Consider the following 23,316-nt stretch of genomic DNA (forward strand, 5'->3'; position numbering starts at 1 on the left):
TATGTGTGGATATGTATATATATATATATCTATATGAAAGGTGCATAGTAGGAATCATTACATGTATATGTGGGTATGGGCTTGTATGTGATATGTTAGTAGAAATTGTCAAGCATGATTACGAGTTAGAGTTTTTATATATGTTTTATGCCTCACTAAGTCAACAACTTAGCGTGTGATTGTTTCACACGTAGTTACAGAAGTGAGAAGATAAAGAGCTAAGAGGAGCAAGACAGGTCAGTTCTCCTTACCCAATTGTCAGATCAGAAAATATATGTACGGTATATAGAGTGTAGTTGGCATGTAGTTAAAGATATAAATTGTATGAACTCTGATATTTTGTAAACGTTTTGAATAAGTTAAATGTTATCCAAGTTTTTGAATTACTCACTATTTTATACGAATAAATGTTTGAAAAGTCAATGTGACACTTCGGACTCCGGGTCGGATACGGGTTGGGGGTGTTACACTAGCTCCTCATTCGCTTTTCGTAAGTGCCGAAGAATTGCATCAGTACTAGTGATCCCCTCCGTCTTACCGGTGGTGCTCTCGTCAGCTGAGGAGCCATCGTTGGCTACAAGGTATGTAATTCTCCCTAAATTCTCTCAGTCAAAACAAAAAAGAAGAAAGAGCTGGTGTGATTTTGAGAAAAACAGGTAACCTTGCGACAGTCTAATTGTAGATTCATTTTTGAAACGGATTTTCAGATCAGCAAAGAAACACAAAGGAAAATTGAGACATGAAAGATAAAATTGGAAGAATAAAACGAAATACAACTAGCAATTTAGAGGGAAATTTAAACAACGCGGAGGAATAGCCGAGAATCTCGAAAGATCATTCTGGTTAGTATATATATATATATATATTTTTGGTTCAATTACAAATATTAAATAGTTGGGGTAAATTTATAAAATGATCATTCGATTATAAAATATTATTTTTTGAGTTTATAAACTTTTAAAAGTTACAAAATAATCACTTAATTATTCATTATATTTCAAATTTATCATTTTCTGTTAAAAATATGACAACAATTTAAGTTGAATGTTAATATGTTATGTGAGATATGATAAAATTTAATTTCAAAATCTCAAATTACTATAAAAATTATATTATCATCCAACTCAGGTTTTCTAATTTTTAATTGAAAATAATTTTGAAACATAATAAATAATCGAATGACTATTTATAATTTTTAATAATTGATGAATTCAACAAAATAAAATTCTATAATTAATTGATAATTTAATAATTTTTAATAGTCAAAATATTCTATAAAACAATTTCGTATAATCTAGAAATCGTTTATATAATTTACCCTAAATAGTACTAAGATAGAAATACAGCCTAATTAAGGAAATGGGTCAATACTTGCACAACTTTATTTGAAATCATTTAACATAATTCATATTATGATTAGATTTTGAAATCTTATATAGGATTAATTATTTTCTAAGTTTAAAAACGAGCAAGTTGATTAAATAAGCCCTTTTATAGATAAACACCTAAGTCAAAGTTTTATAGATAAACACCTAAGTCAAGTTGATTAAATTGGCTGATGGCATCCACGTGTTAGCTTATAGGGGGTCTAGAAGATGAACGGGCGTAGATTGTCCAATGCTAAATGTTTTTGACCGGCGAGTAGATTGGATTTGAGTGGTTTATATGTCATTTTCTATGTATATTTTTTCCAGTCAAAATGTTTGTTCGGTTGCTTCTATTTACTTCCACCGAATTGTTTTCATTCAACAAAATTTTAAAACATTTAATACTATAATTTATTTTTTTTATTTTTAAAATTGACTTTCCTTTCTTTTAACTCTATTGCAAGAAAATAAGTTCATGTTTGTCATTGAAGTTCTTACAAGGTTGTCCAGTAGATCCAATGAAGAATATTAGGCAGGAGTTTTAACAATTTTTTAGTTATTACTATATTTTATAATTAATGTTAGATATTTGTGATAAATTTTCAAAATAATATTTTAAAATTCGAATAAAAAATGACTACGGGCACCGGAGTTGGGATCAAAATACCCTTATAAAGGTATACTTAATTACGGAAGTTCTACCGTACGACAATCTAATATACAGCTAAGAAAAGACATTACTAGTAATGTTATTATTTTTTTAACATTTCCAATAAAAAAATTACCTAAAATATTTTTTAACTAAATATTAATATTTTTTAACATTTCCGATAAAATGCCTAATATTAATATTTCAATAGAAAAAATAATTTTTAAGTAAGTTTTACCGGATATGTTAACAAACCCGGTAAAACATCAAATAATAACATTTCGATAGAAATAATAATATTTTCAATATTTTTTACCAAAAAATTAAAAAAGTTAACATTTTGATAACGTATTTTCATATATTGGGATCGTGATTTTCCTCATAATTACAGCACAAATTACATGCATACTTGACAAGATTTCGAGTTCTGAATTACTGTGGATCCACCCCTAACAAGACCTTAGCCTCCTGGAAAGATTCCCAAACACTTTGTAAATCTGCTTCCAGCTTTTCAGACAACAAACCCGAACGAGACAACAATTGATTTAGCTTCTGCTCAGATGCAGCTCTCGTTGTCCGCAACTGTTCTAGTCTCCTTAATTCGAGCTTCAATTCTTCATCAATGGCATTCATCTGCGCCTCTGTCAGATCTGCATCAAAATATTCTGCTGATACTCCAAGATCAAACCATCGATTTCAGCTTTCCCATCCTTTGCTGTTTCGAGGAGGGTTCTTTATCGTGGATTGTACCTTGCACGGCAAGCTTCAACTCATCCACTGACTTTGATCCTTTTTGTATTTCCATTGACACGGCTTCGATGTCGTGTTCTACCTTCGTCAGCTTATTGTTTAAATCCTGGTGTCTCATTTTAATGCCTGCCAAGCTTTCGCGGGACGACTTGATCTCGTTCTGAAGCTTGCTTTTCTCTTCTTCAGTCTTCAGTAACTCGGTAGCTTTGCCAACTAAACACTAGTTTCTCTGCGAGGGATCGACTTTATCCAAGTTATGGATGGCGAATAAAACCTTTTCATTCTCCTGTCTTTTGCTTTCTTCCTCGAGCTTTGATTTTAAAAGGACAATGTTGCTCCTTGTTGCTGATTCGGATTCCCTTATCTTATTCAAGGACGCTTCGATTTCGATCTTGGAGTTCTTTAGATTGGCCAATTCTTCTTTCTTGTTGTTCAAGTAGGACAATGAGGCATTTAGTTTCATCCTTGCTTGAGCTTCTTGTTGTTCGAAGAAAGCAACTGGGGAGGAAAAGCTTGAAAGGTGAAATATATGATTTTTTTTGGGTCATATCCCTCAATGAAAGTTTCATTACTTTCTAATTCAGACATCAAATATTCGTGGGTTTCTTTGATTTGTTACTTTCCCAATCTTTTGTTGGTTTGATGAGCTTGGATTTGAGTTGCAAAAGGAAAAGAAATGTAACAACTGAAAATGATATACAATGAAAGTGAAAACAGAAGAGTTGCAACAACTAAAAAGGGAAAAGAAATGCAATAGAATTGAAAGATGAAAACAAAGGGGCAAATGGTCTATTCAAGCATATCTGATTGTTTTAAACTCCGGTGGTGGGCGCACCGGGAACAGATAATTACTACACATGCACACTTTTTAAGAAGAGGCGAAGGGCAAAATAACAAAATCCAAGACTCAGTATGAGACCCAAAAAGTCATTTCCAGCTTAATCCACCTCCTCGATCTTTGGTCCAGCACCAGATCCACCACCAACTGAAGGACCATCATCATCCATGGTTCCGGCACCCATATCACCACCAGCTCCCATGTACATCTTGGCAATGACGGGGTTGCAATGCTTTCCAGCTCCTTCATCTTGTCCACAAACTCATCTGCCTCAGCTAACTGGTTTCCATCAAGCCAATGGATAGCCTGCTCAATCGCATCCTCGACCTTCTTCTTATCAGCAGGTGGAAGCTTGGAACTGATCTTTTCATCCTTGATGGTGTTCCTCATGTTATAAGCGTAATTTTCGAGGGCATTCTAGGCCTCGGCTTTCTTCTTGCGCTCCTCATCCTCGGACTTGTATTTCTCTGCTTCTTGCACCATCTTCTCAATCTCTTCCTTGGATAGCCTACCCTTATCATTAGTAATGGTGATCTTGTTCTTCTGTCCAGTGGTCTTATCCTCAGCGGAGACATTCAATATACGGTATATACCATTGGCATCAATGTCAAAACAAACATTGATTTGAGGAACGCCACGAGGAGCCCAATCCATTTCATGGTCAATGTTTATCCAAAATCTTGGGTGACAGAGAACATCAAATATGAAAATACCATTGGCTTTTTATTCTTGAAAGAATATGGTTGTGTGGATGTGCGTGAGATTGTTTATATGAAACCAATCCCTTCCAGAAATTTCCTTTCAAAGAAGATTGATGTGTGGTGATACACAATGCAGTGAGGTTAATGATCATAGGGCGACGTTGAAAGTTATAAAAAAATATTTTTAGAAGTTCTGAAAATGAATGGAGGTTTTTTATAGTAGATTTAAATCATTTGAAAAAGTTTTAAGATGTTGAAAATGTCCTACTTGATCACTTCATCTAATACGATAATTTGCATCGCTTTTATGTTTCGCATTACATAAAATAGAAAAACACAGCTAGATTTTAATGGATGACGGGTGTATTATTCTTTGGCTATTGTCTTGTAGTCCAGTTAAGGATTACGTGGAGGCTACCGCGGCAGCTGATGGATTACGCGTTCACAATACCCATTTTTCTATGATTTTCTTTTCGAAACCTTTTGGCTGTCCATGTGAGCTGCTTATTGCCATTTTCCACACGCTTCAAAGCTAATAAGCTTTTGTACAAAAGCATTTGCCCATACCCCCAATCATATAACTCTCTTTTCCTTTGCTTTCAACCGTTGCACTGTATTTTTCCTTTCATCTTATGTGCCTCCACTGGCAATGGTCAATACTGTTTGTTTGCTGAGAAATTTTGGATTTGTAAGGTAATTTCCCTTCCCTGACTGCTTTACCGCAAGGAATCTTAGCCCGTGAAGGCACTGGCATTATTTAAAGGTCTTTCTTTTCCTTGCGTTTTCGCTATATATGGTACAGAGCTGAGAGGGAGGACATCTAGTGGATGTTGCAAAACCAAGTTTAAGTTTTTGGGGAGATATGAAGTGAATTTGCAAGCGAAGATGAAATCTTTCAGTGGATTAGGGATTGGTTTAAGTTTGGTTTTTGGTTGTCTTGTACTGGCTCTTGTTGCGGAGCTTTACTATTTGCTATGGTGGAAGAAGAGATTTGCTAACTCTGAAGTGGAGTACGATTACACCAACCAGGCAAAGGAGCTTTTTCAACTCTTCTGCTGGAAGAAACCATCAGCTTCTTTACATGCACCCACCATCACCATCACCAACTGCAACCAGGATGCCAATGGTGTGGAGCCAGACCTCGAGCTTGGGTCGACCAAGGGTTTGCTGCTAAAGGGTTTTGGAGAAGAGGGTGTTGAATCAGAGCTGATAAGGCTCTACAATCTTGCTGGTCACCTAGATTCCTCTTCACCATCAAAGAGGAACCAAGGAAGATTTGGAGTCCGAAGATAAAGGGTCAAGAAGAAGGAACTTGAATGATGTTATGCTGCTGCCTGTCGACACTCCTTTTCATACTCCTTTGGCTTCTCCCCCATTGAAGTCACCTTTAGGTTCTTATTATCAGCCCCAAGGATTCAATCCTCTCTTCGAATCTTCCACGGATGCCGAGTTAAATAAGCTGAGATCTTCATCTCCTCCCAAATTCAAGTTCTTGAGGGATGCAGAAGAGAAACTTTTAACAAGGTTGGCATTAGAAGCTGAGAAAATGGTACAAATCAGAAGGGACAATGCAACAGAAGGGACGATAGTAGAAGGGTCTTTCCTTAAATTCATCGCTGGTAAGAAGAGGGAACCTCCCCAGTACTTACAACAGTATCCTTCAAGTTCTTCTCAGGTGCTGCCACTGTCTTCTTCTCCTACAACATTCAGACCACCAGACAAGAAAGACACTCTGCATTAGATCCCTGTTAGATGAGTTCCTTTTCTTGTTATTTTTTTCTTCTCAAATTATTCTTTTAATTACCAATTCATCTTGAATTAAGACAAAATCAAAAATTTCTAAGATTGATGTTTAGGGTGTTGGTTTGGTTAGTTAAACTACCATCCCTTCATCCTCTCCACTGTATTTTCACGAGCTACTGATTTGCGGAAATGGTGTACAGCTAATCTTTTTTAATTTTCCCGTCTGATTATACAGTTTGTCTTTTTGTTAATCAAAAGGCTGCAAACACGCATGACAAGCTATCACTCCTGCCCAATGAATGATTAGCACGTATTTAATCGTTGTATTGATTAAACGACCTGTTGCTGTAAAGCTGATTTGTTGAATAATGGTGCTTATGTCTTCGTTTTCTCAGTCGAGTTAGAATTTTTATTTAATATCTTATAGATTTTAATTACATATTTTTTTATAATAAATAAATTTTAATATATATTTATAAAAATAATCTTATACAGTGTATTTATGAGCTATATTTAACAGCTTCTCTTTGTGTGGCTTGACTCTATAGACAAAGCTTTACTGATAGATATATAGAAAATATAAAAACAAAACGCTTAGAAAGTAGGGACCGGCCCGCCATTAATGCAATTCGTCTCACCTTCCTCAAAAAGACAAAAACTATCTTTTCGTTCGCGACCCATCATCATATTCATTGTTCACCTTCTACTTGGTCAGTTGACCAAAAAAAAACTCTACTACAGGGTTAGCTCCGTACCCAACACAAATGTCGTAATTTTCAATTTAAATTTTTTTTTATAAGGACATATGATTCGTTTATTTCGTTTTATCTTTTATCTTTTTTATCGGTATATTTATGAGTCATATTTAATATAATTAAAAAAATCAATCATGTATTTAAATTAAAACATTCATATAAAAAATACGTGGTTTGAATGTTTGCTTGCCTTTAAAGGAGGAGGTCTAAATCGAATAAATCAACAAAAACTGCCCCCACCTCGACCAAGACGTATGTTTTTCAAAATTCGAATCCTAAAATATGAATGGCAACATCAGCCGCAACTTACAGTATTTGAATTGGGATAAAGTGAAGAGTTCAAGCAATAGGTGGAGAGGCCAAAGCAGTGAAACCAGACAGAAGAGCATCATGTGAGAAGCAGACAAATAGTTGGAAGAGTGGTCCAAGTGCTTTTTAGGTCAATTCCTGTTGAATGACTTGTTTTGTTTTGTGGGTCTTCACTGCAGTCTGGAATTGGAAACCTATGATCTGCTTTTGCTCATTTCCGCAAGCAAGCTGGTTATACATTTTTGAACTACTACAAGATGTCTTTCCATGTATCCAATTTGACAGAGAACCCAGAACAATACCAGTGGTTATAACTAAGAACCTACATCAAAGGCATACCTCATGCATAAACAACTACTGAATCACTAAAAGCAGATATACAAAGAAGAAAATGGAAGGAATACATACATTCTCATTTGTTGACTGCTTAATCAATGTTTTCCAGTTGTTCCATTGCAGTGCCTAGGAAGACGTTCACTATATTGAAAAGGTAGTCTATAGAGATGCTGAAATTTTGAGTTCCAATTATAAATGATGGCCAACAGTGACTGAAAACGGGGTGAGCAAGGTTGATGACAGGAATCTTTGATAAGATTCATAGGTTAAATTGATATTTTATCTAAAGTTAAAGGGTCAAATTAATATATCACCTAAAATTAAAAGGTCAAATTAATATTTTATTTAAAACTTAAAAGATTATTTAAAATTATTCTCTTTTATTATAAGTGATTATAAAAATGTTATTTTAAATTCGGTGATAAAAGTGAAACAAAAATCATCATTTTAATATTTTACCGTATTATATATATATATATATATATATATAATTTACTAAAATATTTTTTTAAATGAAATTGAAAATAATAATTCTTTTCATTTTTTTTTTCTTAATGTAAAGTACACATCCTATTCCTAACAGAGTTTTATTAATTTTCTTGAACCAAATTGGTTAAAAAAAATGGGCACAAGCCCATAAAATTAATGTTCTGGGCTATACAAGTTGAAATAAATGACCCAACTACTTTGTTTTCCATTTCGACCCTACTCACATTAAGCTTGAAAAGAAAGAAAAGAGCCCTCAAGGCCGGGGCCGACCGTTCCGATCCTCTCTAAAACTCTTTATTTTTGAGCTAGGATCCTCTCTGAAACTTGTTTGCCAACCTATGTCCCGTTTTCAATTTCCCCCTTGTTGTTTCTTTCTGCATTGAACCCTTTTGTAAATTCAAAAATAATGGTTGATGGATTGTTCTTTTTGCCGCTTCTTTGATTCATGCAACATTTTCACGGATTGTTTACAAAACTGCTTTTTAGTAGACATTTAGTTTTGTAAATAGGAAATTTAATGATGTTGAGGAGCACGAGCATAGGAAAATGTTAAAACCATACGGTACAGTTGTTATTTAGATTTTACTTTGTTATAAAAGAGAGTGTTACAATGAAAGAAAGGGAAGAGTAGGGGGCGAGTTAATGTTAAAAGCAGAAAGCAAAAAGCCGGAACTGAGTTTTCTTTAGCCGTAGGGAGTGGGGAAAAGCATACTTCCCCTCTCCTTATCCCTTTTACTTTTTCAGAACAGATTGGAGTTTGGGTTGCATACTCGATTCCATTTCCCATAAATCACTGCATTCAATCTCATAGGCAATTATATCCAGCTGACATGACATCCCACTGCATATGAGATCATTATGATTTTGGACTCTAATTTGAGCCAAATTGCTTTGAAATGAAAACCCAACAAATCACCAACGGATTCGAGTCCATGTACATGTAAAGAATCTCCACGAAGACTCATCCACCTATTATAATCCGGGATACAATTCGGATTGATCCGAATTAGTTAAGACAAAGTTTTGAGAGGTTAAGAAAAAACCCAACAAATCAATACAAAAACATGTCTTTTGGCTGACGTTAGCCATAAATTATTAAAGTAACTTTGCAAGTGATAAAGGATATCTCTCGGATCATCTATGGACTGCTGCATATTCATATATGTTCAAAACCCTAGAAATGATCTCTCTCGACAACATTGGGAACTGTAGCTTAGCTTCTCTTTCGGAGCTAAAAGGAAATGCCTACTTGCCTAGCAATAAAAGTGATAGTGCAACTGTAGCATCTTCTAGTTGTTGTCAGATTTTCATGTGCAATTATTATGAGGTAAAGGTTTGTTAGGGTGAATGAAATGGAAGATTTATTTTCTCGATTACGATTTACTTTGTGAGGGGTCGAAATCCAAGGCTAAACGCGCTGCCACATGTATTTCAGTGTTTTTGAGTCTTGACAGAGCAGATAGGCTACTGTTTCTCTCTTTTCTGCAGTGTGGGAAACCATCCATCTCTGATCTGAGCCAACCCCACGTTAGCCAAAACCCTAGTTTAATTATATAGCAAGTGATATCCATGGACGAAAAACTTTATGTTATGAGTGAATTTATGAAATTTTGAGGGAGAATGAACTTATAAATTTTAATAGATCAAAAATATATTATCAATTTAAAATATATAAAAATAAATAAAATACAACTACCAGATCACCCCTCGATGGATGCTTGTATACAAAAGATACTCCATAATAAAATTGTAGATATATATTCACCTGTCATATACGGGTGGATTTGATTAACTAGATATCTAAGGTATAAATATAAACACGTATGTATATCTACACGTATACATGGATTTGCATGTGTAATGTATATGAGGTAAATGTTGGGGACAGACGAATGTGTTAAAGCTGGAACACTGCTTCCTTTCCAACTATAAAACCCGTGGGCAGGAGGGGTAGCCTTTGCCTCAGCTTTTGAGTATGAAATTGAGGGAAAGGCCGTACTGCGTTCAGAATTTGATAGGGAATTAGATTCCATGATCATCAAATTCCATTTCTTGTAAGCTTTAGTTCATAGTGAATCTGTAAATGCACCTATACACATACATGCATCATGCATGCATGCAAAGCAAAAAATAAAAAGCTAAAGATCAGTTTGGGCAAAACTTTCGAGATAATGTTCTCCAATAAATTAATTCACGAGATAATGCACTCCCCAGATTAATTGCTCAAATAGGATGAAATCCACAGTGTTGGCCGTAGGTCGCCATGCCATCCGGGCGACCTACTAGGTCGCCATATCTTCCCTGCGAGCTACGAGATATTTTGCATGTGCCATGCACGTCCCAACACGCTGGGCATCCGAGGCCATCCGAGGGGTAGGTCGCCATGCACGCTAGGCTAAGTAACAAATATTACCTACATCGGTAATTAGGCTTTCATGCGATTACCTAAATTTCCCCTAAGTAACAACGATTACCTACATCGGTAATTAGGCTTTTTAACTACGCTGAAATGGAGGTCGTCATGTATTCCGGGTGATCTTATAGGTCGCCATGTGATCCCGACGACCAAACTGGCGAGATGCCTAATTACCGATATAGGTAATGAAGCAGCTCACCACAGCTCGCAGGGACGGCATGGCGACCTCCTTGGTCGTCAGGAGCGCCTGGCGACATATGTTCGAACTGTAGATTTCACTCTATCTCAGCAAATAATTTCAGTTAGACCTTATTTCAACAAATAATTTTTTTCAAAACTCTACAGCAACAAATCACCCGATCAGATTGATTAATAATTATAATGGCAATAAAACAAAACTACATGCACGTGGGAGATAAACTATAATCCCACTCAAGAACTCTGCCTATAAAGCAATGATAATATCTATTAAATGTTTACCTTGGGAGGCTCTTTTGTCCCCTTTCTTGTTCGTTTTTTGGTAATAATATATAACCATCGGTCCTATTGGTTCTTTGCTGCATTTCTAAATCACAGTGAGTGCATAGAAACCGAGATTCCTTATTGAAGAAGATAGAGATGCATGGCTAATGAGTGACGAGCTTCAAATATTGAAGAACTGCATCCATTAAAGTTTCAGAACAGCGAAGCAGATTATTCAAACAGCTAGAGTCGGAACAAGGCTGAGGAAAAATCGGCTACATGTCGGTGCTTAATTAAGAATTATTCTATGTTATTGTTTATATACACACACACATAAGCCGCCCAAAAGTAGCAAAAGTAACACTATCAAACAAATATAAAATTAGGGCTTTTTGTTATAAAGATGATAATGTTTTCAAGGAAAAGGGGAGCTGTACAACTGTAATCAAAGATCAAGATATTATCTATAATTTGAAAAGGAAATAAACACACATACATATAATTTGAGCATTTGATTCCATAATTAATATATACAAAATCAAGAACGTTTAAAAAAAATAATCATGAATTCTTAAGTTTGAGTGTATTTTATGTTATAGAGAATAGAGATTTAAATTTTAGAAAAGATATTATTAAGAGAAACATAAATAAATTTTAAGCATAAATAAAATATAAAAAATAAATATTTTTCTGTCTTGATTAGTCCTGGGTTCATAATACTAAGGGGTGATGAGCTTTTTCTCGATGCCATGGATTAATCTCCTTTTGAGCACTAAAGCCATTAATAAATAGTCGACAAACACATGAGGAAAGGAAGGAAGGAAGCTTATTGGCGAAGGAAAAACTTCATCCACTCGAGACTCGAAACCCTAATAATATAAAGAAACAAAAAGGAGAGATGAGAGAATAATTAAGGAATAATAAATAAATAAACAAAAGGCATCTCCATCCCCCCACCTCCGTCTCTTTATTTCTCTTTTCTCTTTGCTTTCTTGGCCTTGGTACTCTCTCTTTGTGTTATTCTCCACCTTATTTTTGCTAAAGAACCTATCAACCTGCTTTTGTAAAAGAAAAAAAAAATTAACTATGGTTTTCCCATCTGTTCCAGTTTATTTAGATCCTCCCAATTGGCAACAGGTAAGGGTTTTTTTGTTCTCTTTTCTTCATCAATTTCCATCCACAGCTTATGCAACCAAGAAAAAGCTAATTGTAAAAGATAAATATTCGTATTCCTTTGTGAAATTTTCCTGAATATACCGAGTGTTATCTTTGTTGTGTTTTTTCAGCAGCTTAATCATCAACAAGTTGCTGTCAGTGAAAATCCTCAGCTTCCACCTCTTCCTGCACCTCCTGATCATCATGTTGGTGGAGCTGGTGGTGCCGGTTCCATTAGGTCTGGTTCGATGGCCGATAGAGCCAGGTTAGCCAAAGCTCCACAACCAGAAGCACCACTGAAATGTCCACGCTGCGCGTCCACCAACACCAAGTTTTGCTACTTCAATAACTACAGCCTAACACAACCACGCCACTTTTGCAAGACGTGTCGGCGGTATTGGACTAGAGGAGGAGCTCTTAGGAATGTCCCTGTGGGTGGAGGATGCCGAAGAAACAAGAAGAAGAAAAGCAGCAGCAGTAGTAATAGTAGCTCTAAAGCCACAGCTTCTGCCGAGAGGCAAAGTCATCCAAATTCAACCAATTCTCTTATGCCCTCTGAAATCACTCCTCATTTGCCGCATCAAACACCGCATTTACCTTTTATGGCTTGTCTGCAAAGCTTTTCTCCGTATGGTATAGGAAATATTGGCTTAAACTTTGGTGGAATTCAAGGTCATATAGGGCCAACAAGTGACATTAGCGGCCAAACTGATATGGGGTTCAATATAGGAACTAACTCAGACATTAGCGACGCTATTTTATCAGTAAGATCAGGAAACCATCACCAGTTCCCGTTCTTTGAGCCAACTAATGATATATATCCATTACAAAGTGAGTATATGGAAGCATCACCTTCAATGGTGGGAGAAAGTCAGATTCTTCGTTCCACAAATTCAAACTCTAGGGTTTCTCAGCGAACTCCTGTGAAAGTGGAAAACAGCAACCAAGGGCTAAATCTATCAAGGTCGTTGATGGGTGTTTCGAATCATAACAATCAGTATTGGGGAGGAGGAAACAGCTGGACAGATTTATCAGGTCTCAAGTAATCATCTCTCACTCTTATAGCTATAGTTTCAATCTTTCTTGACAGAAAGCAGCTTAAAGCTGATCTCTGAAGCTTCAGCCGCTTCATTCCGTCTTTAATGACAGATGATAGTTGACATAAAGTAGCGCTGCTCCAAGTCTTCAACATCAAAAGCTAAATAATGGATGGTAAAATTGCATGGTTTCGTTGTGGAACTTATCTCTCATCATCATCATCTTCCTCTCTAAGAAGCAAATGTTGTTTCATACTATATATTTTGGGGTTTTCTTAAGCTATGTGTTTGTTTGTTTGTTTTGTTTTGTTTTTGTTTGCATGGGCTTGTTTACATATTTGTTCTATCTTTTGTGTTTGACATGAATGATGTAAGCTCATTCATCTGTGAAATATCGTTTATGGTAACTTCTTTCTCTTGTTTCTTTTTCTTCATTCATTACCATTGTTACAAAGGATGCAATTCCACGAAGATTGAAGTACGGAAGTACAGTACTCTTTCCTGCAGATAATCATATATAATTGATCACCCACATTTCAACAGAATATTCCTTATAGGAGAATAAGCAAGAAAATATTCTACAAACAATGTAAGCTGCATAAAATCATGGTACTAAATTTTGGTTCCTATATAGATTTTTTCCCTGTTTTTTTCAAAGAACCGTGCTGGAATTCCAGTTGAACAAGAAAGTTGAAGAAGTTTATGGAATTGACACGATATATTATCAGATGCATGCACTTGAAAATTCCTTTGGCTTTCAGTCACGATTCATGAACTTTTCAATTCATCATTTGAGGTTAAGAATCTGGCCAGCATGTTTATTGGCTTAGAATCTATATTTCATGTTGTTTCTTGCACTTGTTGATTGTATGCCTCTTCCATTTTTAAGGTAAATTATGTCGATTAATTATAGATCATTTGATAATAAACGGGTGAGTTTTTTTTATAAAATTTATAAACAAGTCATTAAATTTAAATATCACTATAAATACGTCATTCTTTTATTAAATATTAGGGGAAATAGTGACATAATCTAGAATAATAATAGTTTTAATCTTTATAACTTATACAACATATCGGTTTGATCTTAATCCAAAATAAATCAATAAATTTAACTTTTTATATTTAAAAATTTAATCATTTTAGTATTTGTTGTTTTCTCATCAATGTTATATTATTATTATTTTGTTACTTTCCTAATATAATAATAGTTTGACAATAACTTGTTACATAATAATAGAATGTATTTATCCAACTACAGATTCGATTCGACGAAGTCACTTGACTTAATAGTATCAAGAAAAAAAAAACTAGGCTGATGAGATTTTTAAATATAAATGGTTAATATTGATTTTTTTTTTTGGATTAGAATCAAATTGATCAATTGTATGAGTTGAGGACTAAAAATACTATTATATCATGGCACATTAGAAGCATGTTTCAATTTTAACGAGGAAGTGACACATTTATAACTAAATTCATAATTAAGTGACCTTGAATGTAATTTATATAAGTACGTGCATGGGTAGAGCTTGAACTAAGACCACTAGTTTCGCAATTTTAACTAAATTTTGATCAATCAAATAAAGTTTGTACATGCCTTTATCCTCGGCAGGGAATCAGTTTATCTGCATGGATCCCGTCTTGTCTTTCTATTAATAGCTTTGCAGGTATAGGAGTTTAAATTTTTAAAGTAAAATTAAGACAAAGAATCCAAGAAAACCCTAAAAAGTCCCGCTAAAAACCAAGCAATTCCATGTCGTTCAACCAAAGTTGATACAGGTATTCTAGCTTTATAGAAAGAGCAGCAGTAATGGTTTTTTGCTTTAAAGTGTGTATGGGTGGTCAAAAGAACAGCAATAACCAAGACACTGTCATGCAACAACGAATAAAGCAAACCTATCTCTGTCTTCATTATACTCAGGACATAGATAGAAGATAGAAAGTTAAAAAAAAGACAGCAAGTAAAATCCGTTTGATGACGAAGATGTGAGGAACAAAGCAACAATATTTGACCATGTTTGGGTGGGAAATGAGGGATTGTTTTGTTCGGTGAGGATTTGTGGTGCGATGAAATGAAGGGGCCAGGCCAAGTTTCGAGGTTAAACACAGTAATACGGGGCAAATTCTAGTAAAGGTCACTATATTATTAGTGAGCTAACAATGAATCACCTTATTTCAAATAATCACAATCAAGCCACTTAGTTAATCAATTGTAACAATTAGATCGTTGTTCCATTAAATCTCAAAACATATTTTCAATTGATTTTTTGGGTAAATTACTCGTGTTACTCTATTTTTAACTAAATTTACAAATGGATCATTGTATTTTAAAAATATTAGAATCGAGTCACTCAATTAATTTTACTACAAACGGGTGGTTTTGGGAATTTTGAAGATCCAAGGCTCCATTCAATAATTCGAACAGTGGAGGGATTGTCAATGGAAGAGAGAACATATATAAGGACGGATGCCATCCATCAATGGACGACATAGATCAAAGTTTAAAAAGTTTGAACATTTTGAGGTGATTTTGCAGTTTTTGAGAAAGATTCTTTAAAATCTAATCCAATAAAATGAACGAGGAGATTGAGTGAAGCTTATGATGATATTCGGGGTTCACTAGCAATCATAAATGATTAGATTTTGTATTGAACATGTCTAGATTGCTACAATTTATTAATTAAATGACCCATTAATAGATTTTTAAAATATATGAATTTATCATAAATGAATTTTATATAGACATAGTGACATAATTGTTACAGTTATGAGTGATTTGATTGTGAATTTTTAAAATTCATGACCTCTTTGAAAATTACTAATAATTCAGGGACATGTAATGTAATTTACCCTAGAATATACAACTGACTGAAAAAATATAATAGGATTCTATTTTTTTCTTCCAAAAACTATTATATTTCAAAAAGTTACCCTATGTATGGAGTGCCCTAAAACAAGGGAAAGGAAAACTTGAAAGAAAATAGCATTTTCCTTATTTGAATATCCCTTGTTATTTTCCCTGTTGAGTTTGAAAAAATGAATGATTTTAACATTATTGTTTTTAATTAAATTAAGAGGATTGTAAAGTAATATTTATTATAAATACTCTCAATCATTTGACAATGAATACTCAATCATCCTGCTATAGTTGATGGTGCTTGAACCCGTGACCACTAAGAACAACAACGATTTCTTTAACCACTAAAGTAAGTTGGTTCATGTATTTTAACACTCTAAAATTCATACCAAGACCATGTCGTAAAATTTATAAAATGTTAAGTGTAAATAAGTGAGTGGAACCCTTCTTGAGTAATAACCTATGAATTTTTGAATGACAAAGGTTTTGTATATTAATTGGGATCAAAGTATAAATAGATAGAAGATAAAGCCTTTATGTCAAAATTTTCCCTAAAACTTATAATTTTAAAATAATAAGTCATTTGATTTAATGAGGTATTTCTCTACAAGTCCTTCGTTTTTTTTTGTTTTATGTTTTTGCCTCTAAGTAAGGTGGGACTGAAAGAAGAAGCTTTTACGCTTCATCATCTATCATTTCACGTCAAGTCTTTAAGCTTCAGATGAAAAAGTGGCGTTGAATGTTTTAAGAAATGAATGTTCAAGATTGACAATAAGTATAAAACAGTCAAAATATGCTCCTATGATTACATATAAATTAATAAAAGAGACATTACAGTATTATTACTCATGCATGTTATTTGAATTTCATAAATTTATCAACTAACACTTGTATAAATAAGAAACATAGCGTGAGAACATGAATGATAAGATGAAGAAATTATTAGTGCCTTGCATTGATGAAGATGACATGATATGTGATTTTACAATGTGGTACTACGACGTTTTATCATATAGTATGAAATATGAAGAGGGTTCGTGAAATATGTGTGTGTGTGTCATATTTTTAAAATTGATAATATAGCTAGATAGTTAAAGTCATTAAATATGAGTCGCATCTCAATAGGTTTAGTGCATGTTTACGTTACTACCAAGACCACTCTATAGATTTTGGTGTATTGGAATTCAAATTCTAATAAATATGATTTCTTTTCTATTGAAGTTTAATAACTTGAATCCTAAAAAGTGCGTTGTTCTTTAGTATTTCTTTCACTTGCACAAACACTTGCAAACAGAAGCTTCCTTACGGGGGGAATGCATGAATTGTATTCTATCTGAAACACTATGAAACCAGAAACCTAGTTTACCTACAGGCTTCAAAGTAAAGATCCAACGTTTCCTTGTTGTTGTCGATATCACCGAACGAATGTTATAAATCAAGTTTCGATCTAACAGAAATCAAAGAGTTCGGAAAAAATATAGCTGCTTCAAGCGAAACATGAATGTAGCTAAACAGAGAATGAAGTTCAAGGTTGGCAAGTTTGCACCCTTTTTTGGTTGCATCTATATCACTAATGACCAAGGGTGACAATGAATACGAAGAAACATCTCTCGTATAAAAACTGAGGATGATTACAATAGTAACAGATGTTATAATAGTACAAGTTCACATACATGTCAAATTACAACTTAGCCCTCTTCTTTCCTTTCGGTTTCCTTTTCTTTTTCTTTCTTTCCAGAACTTTGAACGTTCTATGAATAATGTATTCTTCCACACAAACAAATGAATAACTTACAGGTTTGATAGGCGACCTTTCATCTCTGAAGCAAAGTCGCCTCCTTCAATACAGAAAATGAAACAAGGTGAAATAAGGAACAAAAATAAAGGCAAAGCGAACCTCATCTATCAACGGCATATGCCATGGAGGGTGGCTGTGGTTGTTGAGTCTCAGACTGGGACTGATGAGCATGGGTCTCAGTCTGCACCTGCACCTGCACCTGCTTTTGCTGCTCAATGAACCTGCTCATGCGTTCAAGCAATTGAGCAGCCTTCCGCTTGCCCCTATCTGTACCATTTTGTGCCAAGTCCAACAAAGGGCCCATCACTCCGAGTTCCTGGGCCGCTGCTAAATGTTGTTGTTCTCCGGAACAGAGGTGAACCAACACTGCAGCTGCATTCTCTCTATTCCTTGGTGATCCATTACCAATAACATCTACCAAAACTGGCATTGCCTCTGCTGCTCCTATGGCAGACTTACCCTCCGGATGGCTAGAGAGTATTGCAAGTATGGCCAATGCCTCGTCCACCATTCCACCTCCAGGTTCTGTCAACAAACGCATTAATGTTGGCACAACTCCAGCTCTCACTGCTTTCCCCTTGTTCCCTTGGTATATGCACAAATTGAAGAGTGCTGTTGCTGCATCCTTTTTGCCCCTTTGTGTGCCTTCGCTTAGCAGTGTCACTAGCGGAGGGATTGCTCCCGAGGCACCAATTGTTACCTTATTTTCATCCACTACAGAAAGGCTGAAGAGAGCAGCTGCTGCATTCTCTCTAGCTTCCATGCTCCCCTTCTTAAGTACCTGAACTATACCGGGAACTGCTCCAAAGGACATGATACTTCCTTTGTTATCTTCACAGATGGAAAGGTTAAGAAGTGCTGTTACAGCATGTTCTTGGGTCCGTGAATCAGGTGTTGAAAGGAGTGTCACAAGGAGAGGTATGGCCCCAGCTTCAGCGATGGCCACACGATTATCTGCATTTCGTTTGGCAAGAAGACGGATTTCACCTGCAGCCATTCTTTGGTCTTCAGGACTGAAGGATGCAAGCTTACGAAGGAGAATTTCAAACTTGGCATGCTCTGCAGGTGAGCAGGCAGATGTGGTTTTATTGGGTCTAGAACTACTGGGTCTTTTGGGTGGTTCAATGCCATTTGCCTCACACCATTGAGCTATTAGACTACGCAGTACATAATTGGGTGTAAGGGTCCGGCTACTGAGGGTCTGTTGTGTCTTTGGACAAGTTCCATGACCTTGCTCCAGCCATTTCACAATACAAGAACGTTCATAAGTCTACAGAAGAGAATAATGAAACCTGTTAAAAATATAGCACAAAGGTAATGGTATACAAGACATAGGGCTCTGCATATATGTGCAATGGTCAAACGTAGGTATTTTCAAACACAAGGTTCTTATAAAATCCTTCTAGTCATCATTGACTGTTGCAAGTTCAAGTCCAGTTATTCCAAGCAATTTAAGTAAAGAACAAATGTATGACTAGGAGCCTTTCAAGAACTAGCCTTTGACCAAATTAATTAATGGCATGACAATTTAGTACAATGCAATATCAAGCAAATCTGAGCATCTATAGAGAAGTAAAACAGGGAGAGTCCAAGGCTGAAAATGATTAAAAATTTGAAAGAAAAGAAAATATTGGTCTATCCTGAGAAAGAAATCTACAACAAATATACCTGCCCTGTTGAAACAATGACAGGATCCTTCATCAATTCCAAGGATATTGGACAGCGGAAATCATCTGGTATAGCTGGAGTCTTCTGATTTCCATCAGTGGTCGCTTGACCACTACTACTAGGAGGAAGATTCTTTTCCCTCACAGAAGCAGCCAAATTAGGATTTTCAGTCTGCACAAAATCCTTGATTTTCTTTAATAAGTTTGACATCTTCTCAAAGGTTTCCCCAGGATCTCCACAACTTGCAGAAACCATCTCATGTAGAGCAATCGATTCTTGCGTAAGTTCAGCTATCCCCACCAATTGTAACTTCTCGGCCAATCTCCTTAGTACATCTGAATCTGCAGCCCCATCACTACTCTTATTGAAGAGTGATAATAGATCCTCATATAGTTCAACATCTGCAGCATCAACCCTTCCTTTAACTCTCCTGAACTGAGCTAGAACAAGCTCCACCTAAACATATAAATTTTCAACGCATTAAGCCTTTTTTAATAAACAAAACGATGTCAGTAGTTTAGTATCCAAAAGTTGCTTCAGGGCTTTCAAACTCTAGTTAAATAGTGTTAAGAGCATAAAAGTAGTAGTTTTGGTAGCTCTACTTGAGCATCTCCATGTTTATTTCCATCCAATATCATCTTTGGTTTCTCAAATCATATGCAACTCCATTAGAACTCAATCATGATTAGAGAGATTGCTTGCGGAACTTTCTTCCATGTCTAAGATGACTGGAATTCAAGTATCACGAAGAAAGAGGAAGAATCTACAGTGACTTTTTTTTTTGAAGAATGTTTCTACTGAAAAAGCTTTACCTGTTCCTTAACTTCATCTGATATGTCAAGATTCTCATAGGGAATTCCGCTCAAAGCTTGCTCCACCCGAGCTGTCACTTCATGAAACTTATGCATAATCTGATCTCTCTCTAAAACCTGTAAGCAGAATACAAAGAGTTTATCGGTCAATAGCCAAATGCAGCACACCATATTACCACTTTGGGCTAAAATTTGTCACTTAAAGTAGAACCTGAGTTTCAAACAATTAATTTTAGAAATAAATAGATCTAGCAAAAAATAGCAATGTACAATAATACTACTTCAAGCAAAGGTTATAGAAATGCCTCCTGTGGAGGTTATAAGCTCATGGCTACCATCTCTAATTATACAGGTAAGCAAATATTCTAATAATGATTGTTTTTGAGACACTAATTTCTATAGTCGGAAAGTGTCAATCTTAACTACAAGTCTACAACCCAAAGTACACATAGTGTTGTAACGCAATTCGAGACCTGATAAACAAAGACAGAGACAGTAGCATTCAATATGGCATAAATCTTGAAAATCCAAAGCAAAACCAATGACTATGACAACCCAATTAAGTATAATTGCTTGTATCTCTCACTCCTCCATTACTCACTCTCAATTTTACAACCTCAAAAGAACCCCCTGAAATGAGTAGGTCATACTATGGATATGGAAACAAATCTCCACAATCAGAATGAAAGAATCAATCCCATCCTGTGGCATAACTTCCATGATTTTCACAGGCTTCCAAGCATAGCATGTTGGAAATTACAGTTAGGATGATAACACCACTTAGGTTCAAAACCTTATATTATAAGCATAATAATAGGGGTTGCGGTGAGCACGTAAAACATGACACAATGTATAAATGATAAATCATGGTCGGAACTTATTGGAAACAAAAGAGGATCAAGAAAGTTAAACTAAATGCATGATTAAGATTTGACAACAATCCAGACACAAAAGGACAATCCTAAAATTTAATCAACAACGTTATGTCATTTTTTAAGGTAAAATCTGTTGTAGGAGTAAGTATTCTGATTTAGTTTTGTATCTATCGATGACTATGACGCTTGAAAATCTTTGAGATGAGAATTTGTCCGATATTTCAATCGGCAAAAGGAACCTTAAAAATAATAATTTGGATTGAGTGGTTTTTCCTTCATTTTTTTCATAGTAGCAGTAAATATCAAATTAGAATTTCAATACTCGATTACCTTCAGTTAGATAAGCTAAATTTAATCGTAATATTTATCCATTGATTTTAGATAATGGTATGGTGAGAAATATTTTGATTATCTGCACCCACTTGACAAACTAGTTTTCCGCCATTTTTCTCAGCAACCAAACAGATCCAAAGGAAATCGAAAAGCAATACTCACACACCATGTAAATCTTGCTGCCTTCACTGCCGAATCTAAGCAACTCCTTCGCCGAAATCAAAGCTTCTTTCAGCGAGACCAAAGCTTTAACAGTTTCTTCAGGGATTTGCTCTTTGCTCTCTCTAATCTCCTCGAACATTGGCGACAACAGCTTTAGTCTCCTAGCGAGATTGCAAAACTCCTTCCTAACGGCACATCTGTAATCGCCGATGGGAGCTATTTGGTTCACCGCATCGATCAAGCTCTGCCCAAGCTCTCCTTTCTCTTCTTCCATTCTGAAATCTAGATCTTGCTTAAGCGCAGCGTTTTCGAACCTGAAGGCTCTGATTTGAAGGCAGACTCAGCTCAGTTTTGAAGGCCAAAATGAGGAAGTACATCTCCACTGGAGAGAAGACTTTGACGGAAAGAAATTTTTTTGGGGTAAAATACAAATTTCGTCACTTTATTTTACTATGTTTTCTATTTCACGCCCAAGCTCTCCTTTCTCTTCTTCCATTCTGAAATCTAGATCTTGCTTAAGCGCAGCGTTTTCAAACCTGAAGGCTCTGATTTGAAGGCAGACTCAGCTCAGTTTTGAAGGCCAAAATGAGGAAGTACATCTCCACTGGAGAGAAGACTTTGACGGAAAGAAATTTTTTTGGGGTAAAATACAAATTTCGTCACTTTATTTTACTATGTTTTCTATTTCACTCACTAAACATTAAATTTGTTTAATTTACTCGTTAAACTTTACATATTGAATTTCTTTAATCACTCCACCGTTAAAAAATTAACGGTGTCAATTCTTTGACTGTTGGTCAACAGTAAAACTGGGTTAAAAATCTCACCTTAATCCCTCCGCCTCTCTCAGCCACCCCACGTTATCCTCTTCTTCTATTTTCATTTTCTTCCCCATCGTTCACTCTCTGTTTCTCTCCCCCCTATTATAAACCATCTGTTTCACAACACTTGGGCTAACGAACAAGATTGGCTGCTTGGATAAGAACATTTCTACTTTTTAGTTTAGGATTCATGGTTTATTTTTTGTTAAAGGTTTGTTGTCTCAATAAAATCATTAATTTTCGGTATCATTTTTTTATAAATAAAACTGCAAAGAGAATTTTTTTTAATTAAAAAACAAACATAAAAGGATCTGTAAACCAATTTTTCACTAAATCATAAAGCTTGAAAAAATTATTAAGCTGGTAATTCAATAATTGGCGAGATTGGTAAACCCCTGGCCTTTACAAGTGACTTGATTCCAGTGAATGTCCGATTCGGCTCAGCGCTCTTACCAGTGACAACAGAGCCGCTCTATGGGGATAATAAGTGGATCCCACCGGATAGGAGAGCGAAACCGCGGCGATTTGATTAAACTGACACATTTTTTACCGTAATATTATCTCTCTAACACTCTTTGATTAATATTTCTCGAAGTAACACCCTTTCGGTTGAGGTGGCACAAAGGCGTATCTCCGGGGATGCGTTTTACCTGGGTTTATGTTGACTGGGATGCCACGAGTGTAAGGCACATCCCCGGGGACGCGTTTTCACGAGATTCTGTTGAGTCGGATGCCACAGGGGTAAGGCGCATCACCGGGGACGAGATTTCCATTAAATGTCATAATTGTCCATCCGTTTTTTCCCCAACTACTCCTCCTCCTCCCTTATATAAACCACCTCAACAGCCTCTCATTCTTCACACTAAAATCATATTCTCCTCTCTTATATAACTCAAATTCTCAAACTATTTAAGTTTTAAATTTCTTATTAGTGGTAAAAAAATTATTTTTAAGTTAGTATTTTTTAAATAGTTTTTATA

General features: G+C 35.5%; 4 protein-coding genes and 1 pseudogene across 6 annotated transcripts; 3 read left to right on the forward strand and 2 right to left on the reverse strand.

The window, feature by feature from the left end:
• Positions 1 to 3,638: 3,638 nt before the first annotated feature.
• LOC120183298 lies at positions 3,639 to 4,273 on the reverse strand (annotated as a pseudogene).
• A 507-nt stretch (positions 4,274 to 4,780) lies between these two features.
• On the forward strand, positions 4,781 to 6,262 carry LOC120183300. Its single transcript, XM_039188025.1, has one exon. The coding sequence runs from the start codon at positions 5,191 to 5,193 to the stop codon at positions 5,596 to 5,598; it is 408 nt and encodes a 135-aa protein (XP_039043956.1). The 5' UTR covers positions 4,781 to 5,190; the 3' UTR covers positions 5,599 to 6,262.
• Positions 5,607 to 6,262, forward strand: LOC120183299. The gene has a single exon (XM_039188024.1). It carries the CDS (start codon positions 5,630 to 5,632, stop codon positions 6,044 to 6,046), a length of 417 nt encoding a protein of 138 aa, XP_039043955.1. The 5' UTR covers positions 5,607 to 5,629; the 3' UTR covers positions 6,047 to 6,262.
• Positions 6,263 to 11,799: 5,537 nt separating this feature from the next.
• LOC120183309 (dof zinc finger protein DOF2.4-like) lies at positions 11,800 to 23,021 on the forward strand. Its single transcript, XM_039188034.1, has 3 exons — positions 11,800 to 11,952; positions 12,102 to 12,447; positions 22,951 to 23,021. The coding sequence occupies exons 1-3, from the start codon at positions 11,902 to 11,904 to the stop codon at positions 23,019 to 23,021; spliced, it is 468 nt and encodes a 155-aa protein (XP_039043965.1). The 5' UTR covers positions 11,800 to 11,901.
• LOC120183308 (U-box domain-containing protein 13-like) lies at positions 17,458 to 22,107 on the reverse strand. Of its 3 annotated transcripts, XM_039188032.1 has the most exons (5): positions 21,996 to 22,107; positions 21,520 to 21,773; positions 20,146 to 20,262; positions 19,334 to 19,789; positions 17,458 to 18,935 (listed from the first exon to the last, which is right to left on the reverse strand). In XM_039188032.1, exons 1-5 carry the CDS (start codon positions 22,009 to 22,011, stop codon positions 17,766 to 17,768), a joined length of 2,013 nt encoding a protein of 670 aa, XP_039043963.1. In that variant the 5' UTR covers positions 22,012 to 22,107; the 3' UTR covers positions 17,458 to 17,765. The 3 variants fall into 3 exon arrangements, with proteins under 3 accessions (XP_039043963.1, XP_039043962.1, XP_039043964.1); XM_039188031.1 differs by lacking the exon at positions 21,996 to 22,107 and having other exon boundaries at positions 21,520 to 21,885; XM_039188033.1 differs by lacking the exon at positions 21,996 to 22,107 and having other exon boundaries at positions 21,516 to 21,653.
• Positions 23,022 to 23,316: the final 295 nt, after the last annotated feature.

This window comes from Hibiscus syriacus, unplaced genomic scaffold (assembly GCF_006381635.1).
Source record: "Hibiscus syriacus cultivar Baekdansim isolate YM2019G1 unplaced genomic scaffold, ASM638163v2 tig00112746_pilon, whole genome shotgun sequence".
NCBI classification, from domain to species: domain Eukaryota; kingdom Viridiplantae; phylum Streptophyta; class Magnoliopsida; order Malvales; family Malvaceae; genus Hibiscus; species Hibiscus syriacus.

Coding starts and splice junctions, on each gene's coding strand:
- LOC120183309 (XM_039188034.1), top strand. CDS start 11,902: ATGGTTTTCCCATCTGTTCCAGTTTATTTAGATCCTCCCAATTGGCAA. Junction 11,953..12,101: donor ATCCTCCCAATTGGCAACAG/GTAAGGGTTTTT, acceptor GTGTTTTTTCAG/CAGCTTAATCATCAACAAGT. Junction 12,448..22,950: donor GAAGAAGAAAAGCAGCAGCA/GTAGTAATAGTA, acceptor CTTTCGGTTGAG/GTGGCACAAAGGCGTATCTC.
- LOC120183299 (XM_039188024.1), top strand. CDS start 5,630: ATGCTGCTGCCTGTCGACACTCCTTTTCATACTCCTTTGGCTTCTCCC.
- LOC120183300 (XM_039188025.1), top strand. CDS start 5,191: ATGAAATCTTTCAGTGGATTAGGGATTGGTTTAAGTTTGGTTTTTGGT.
- LOC120183308 (XM_039188032.1), bottom strand. Junction 19,790..20,145: donor CAGATGAAGTTAAGGAACAG/GTAAAGCTTTTT, acceptor TTATATGTTTAG/GTGGAGCTTGTTCTAGCTCA. Junction 18,936..19,333: donor TCATTGTTTCAACAGGGCAG/GTATATTTGTTG, acceptor TCTCTTCTGTAG/ACTTATGAACGTTCTTGTAT.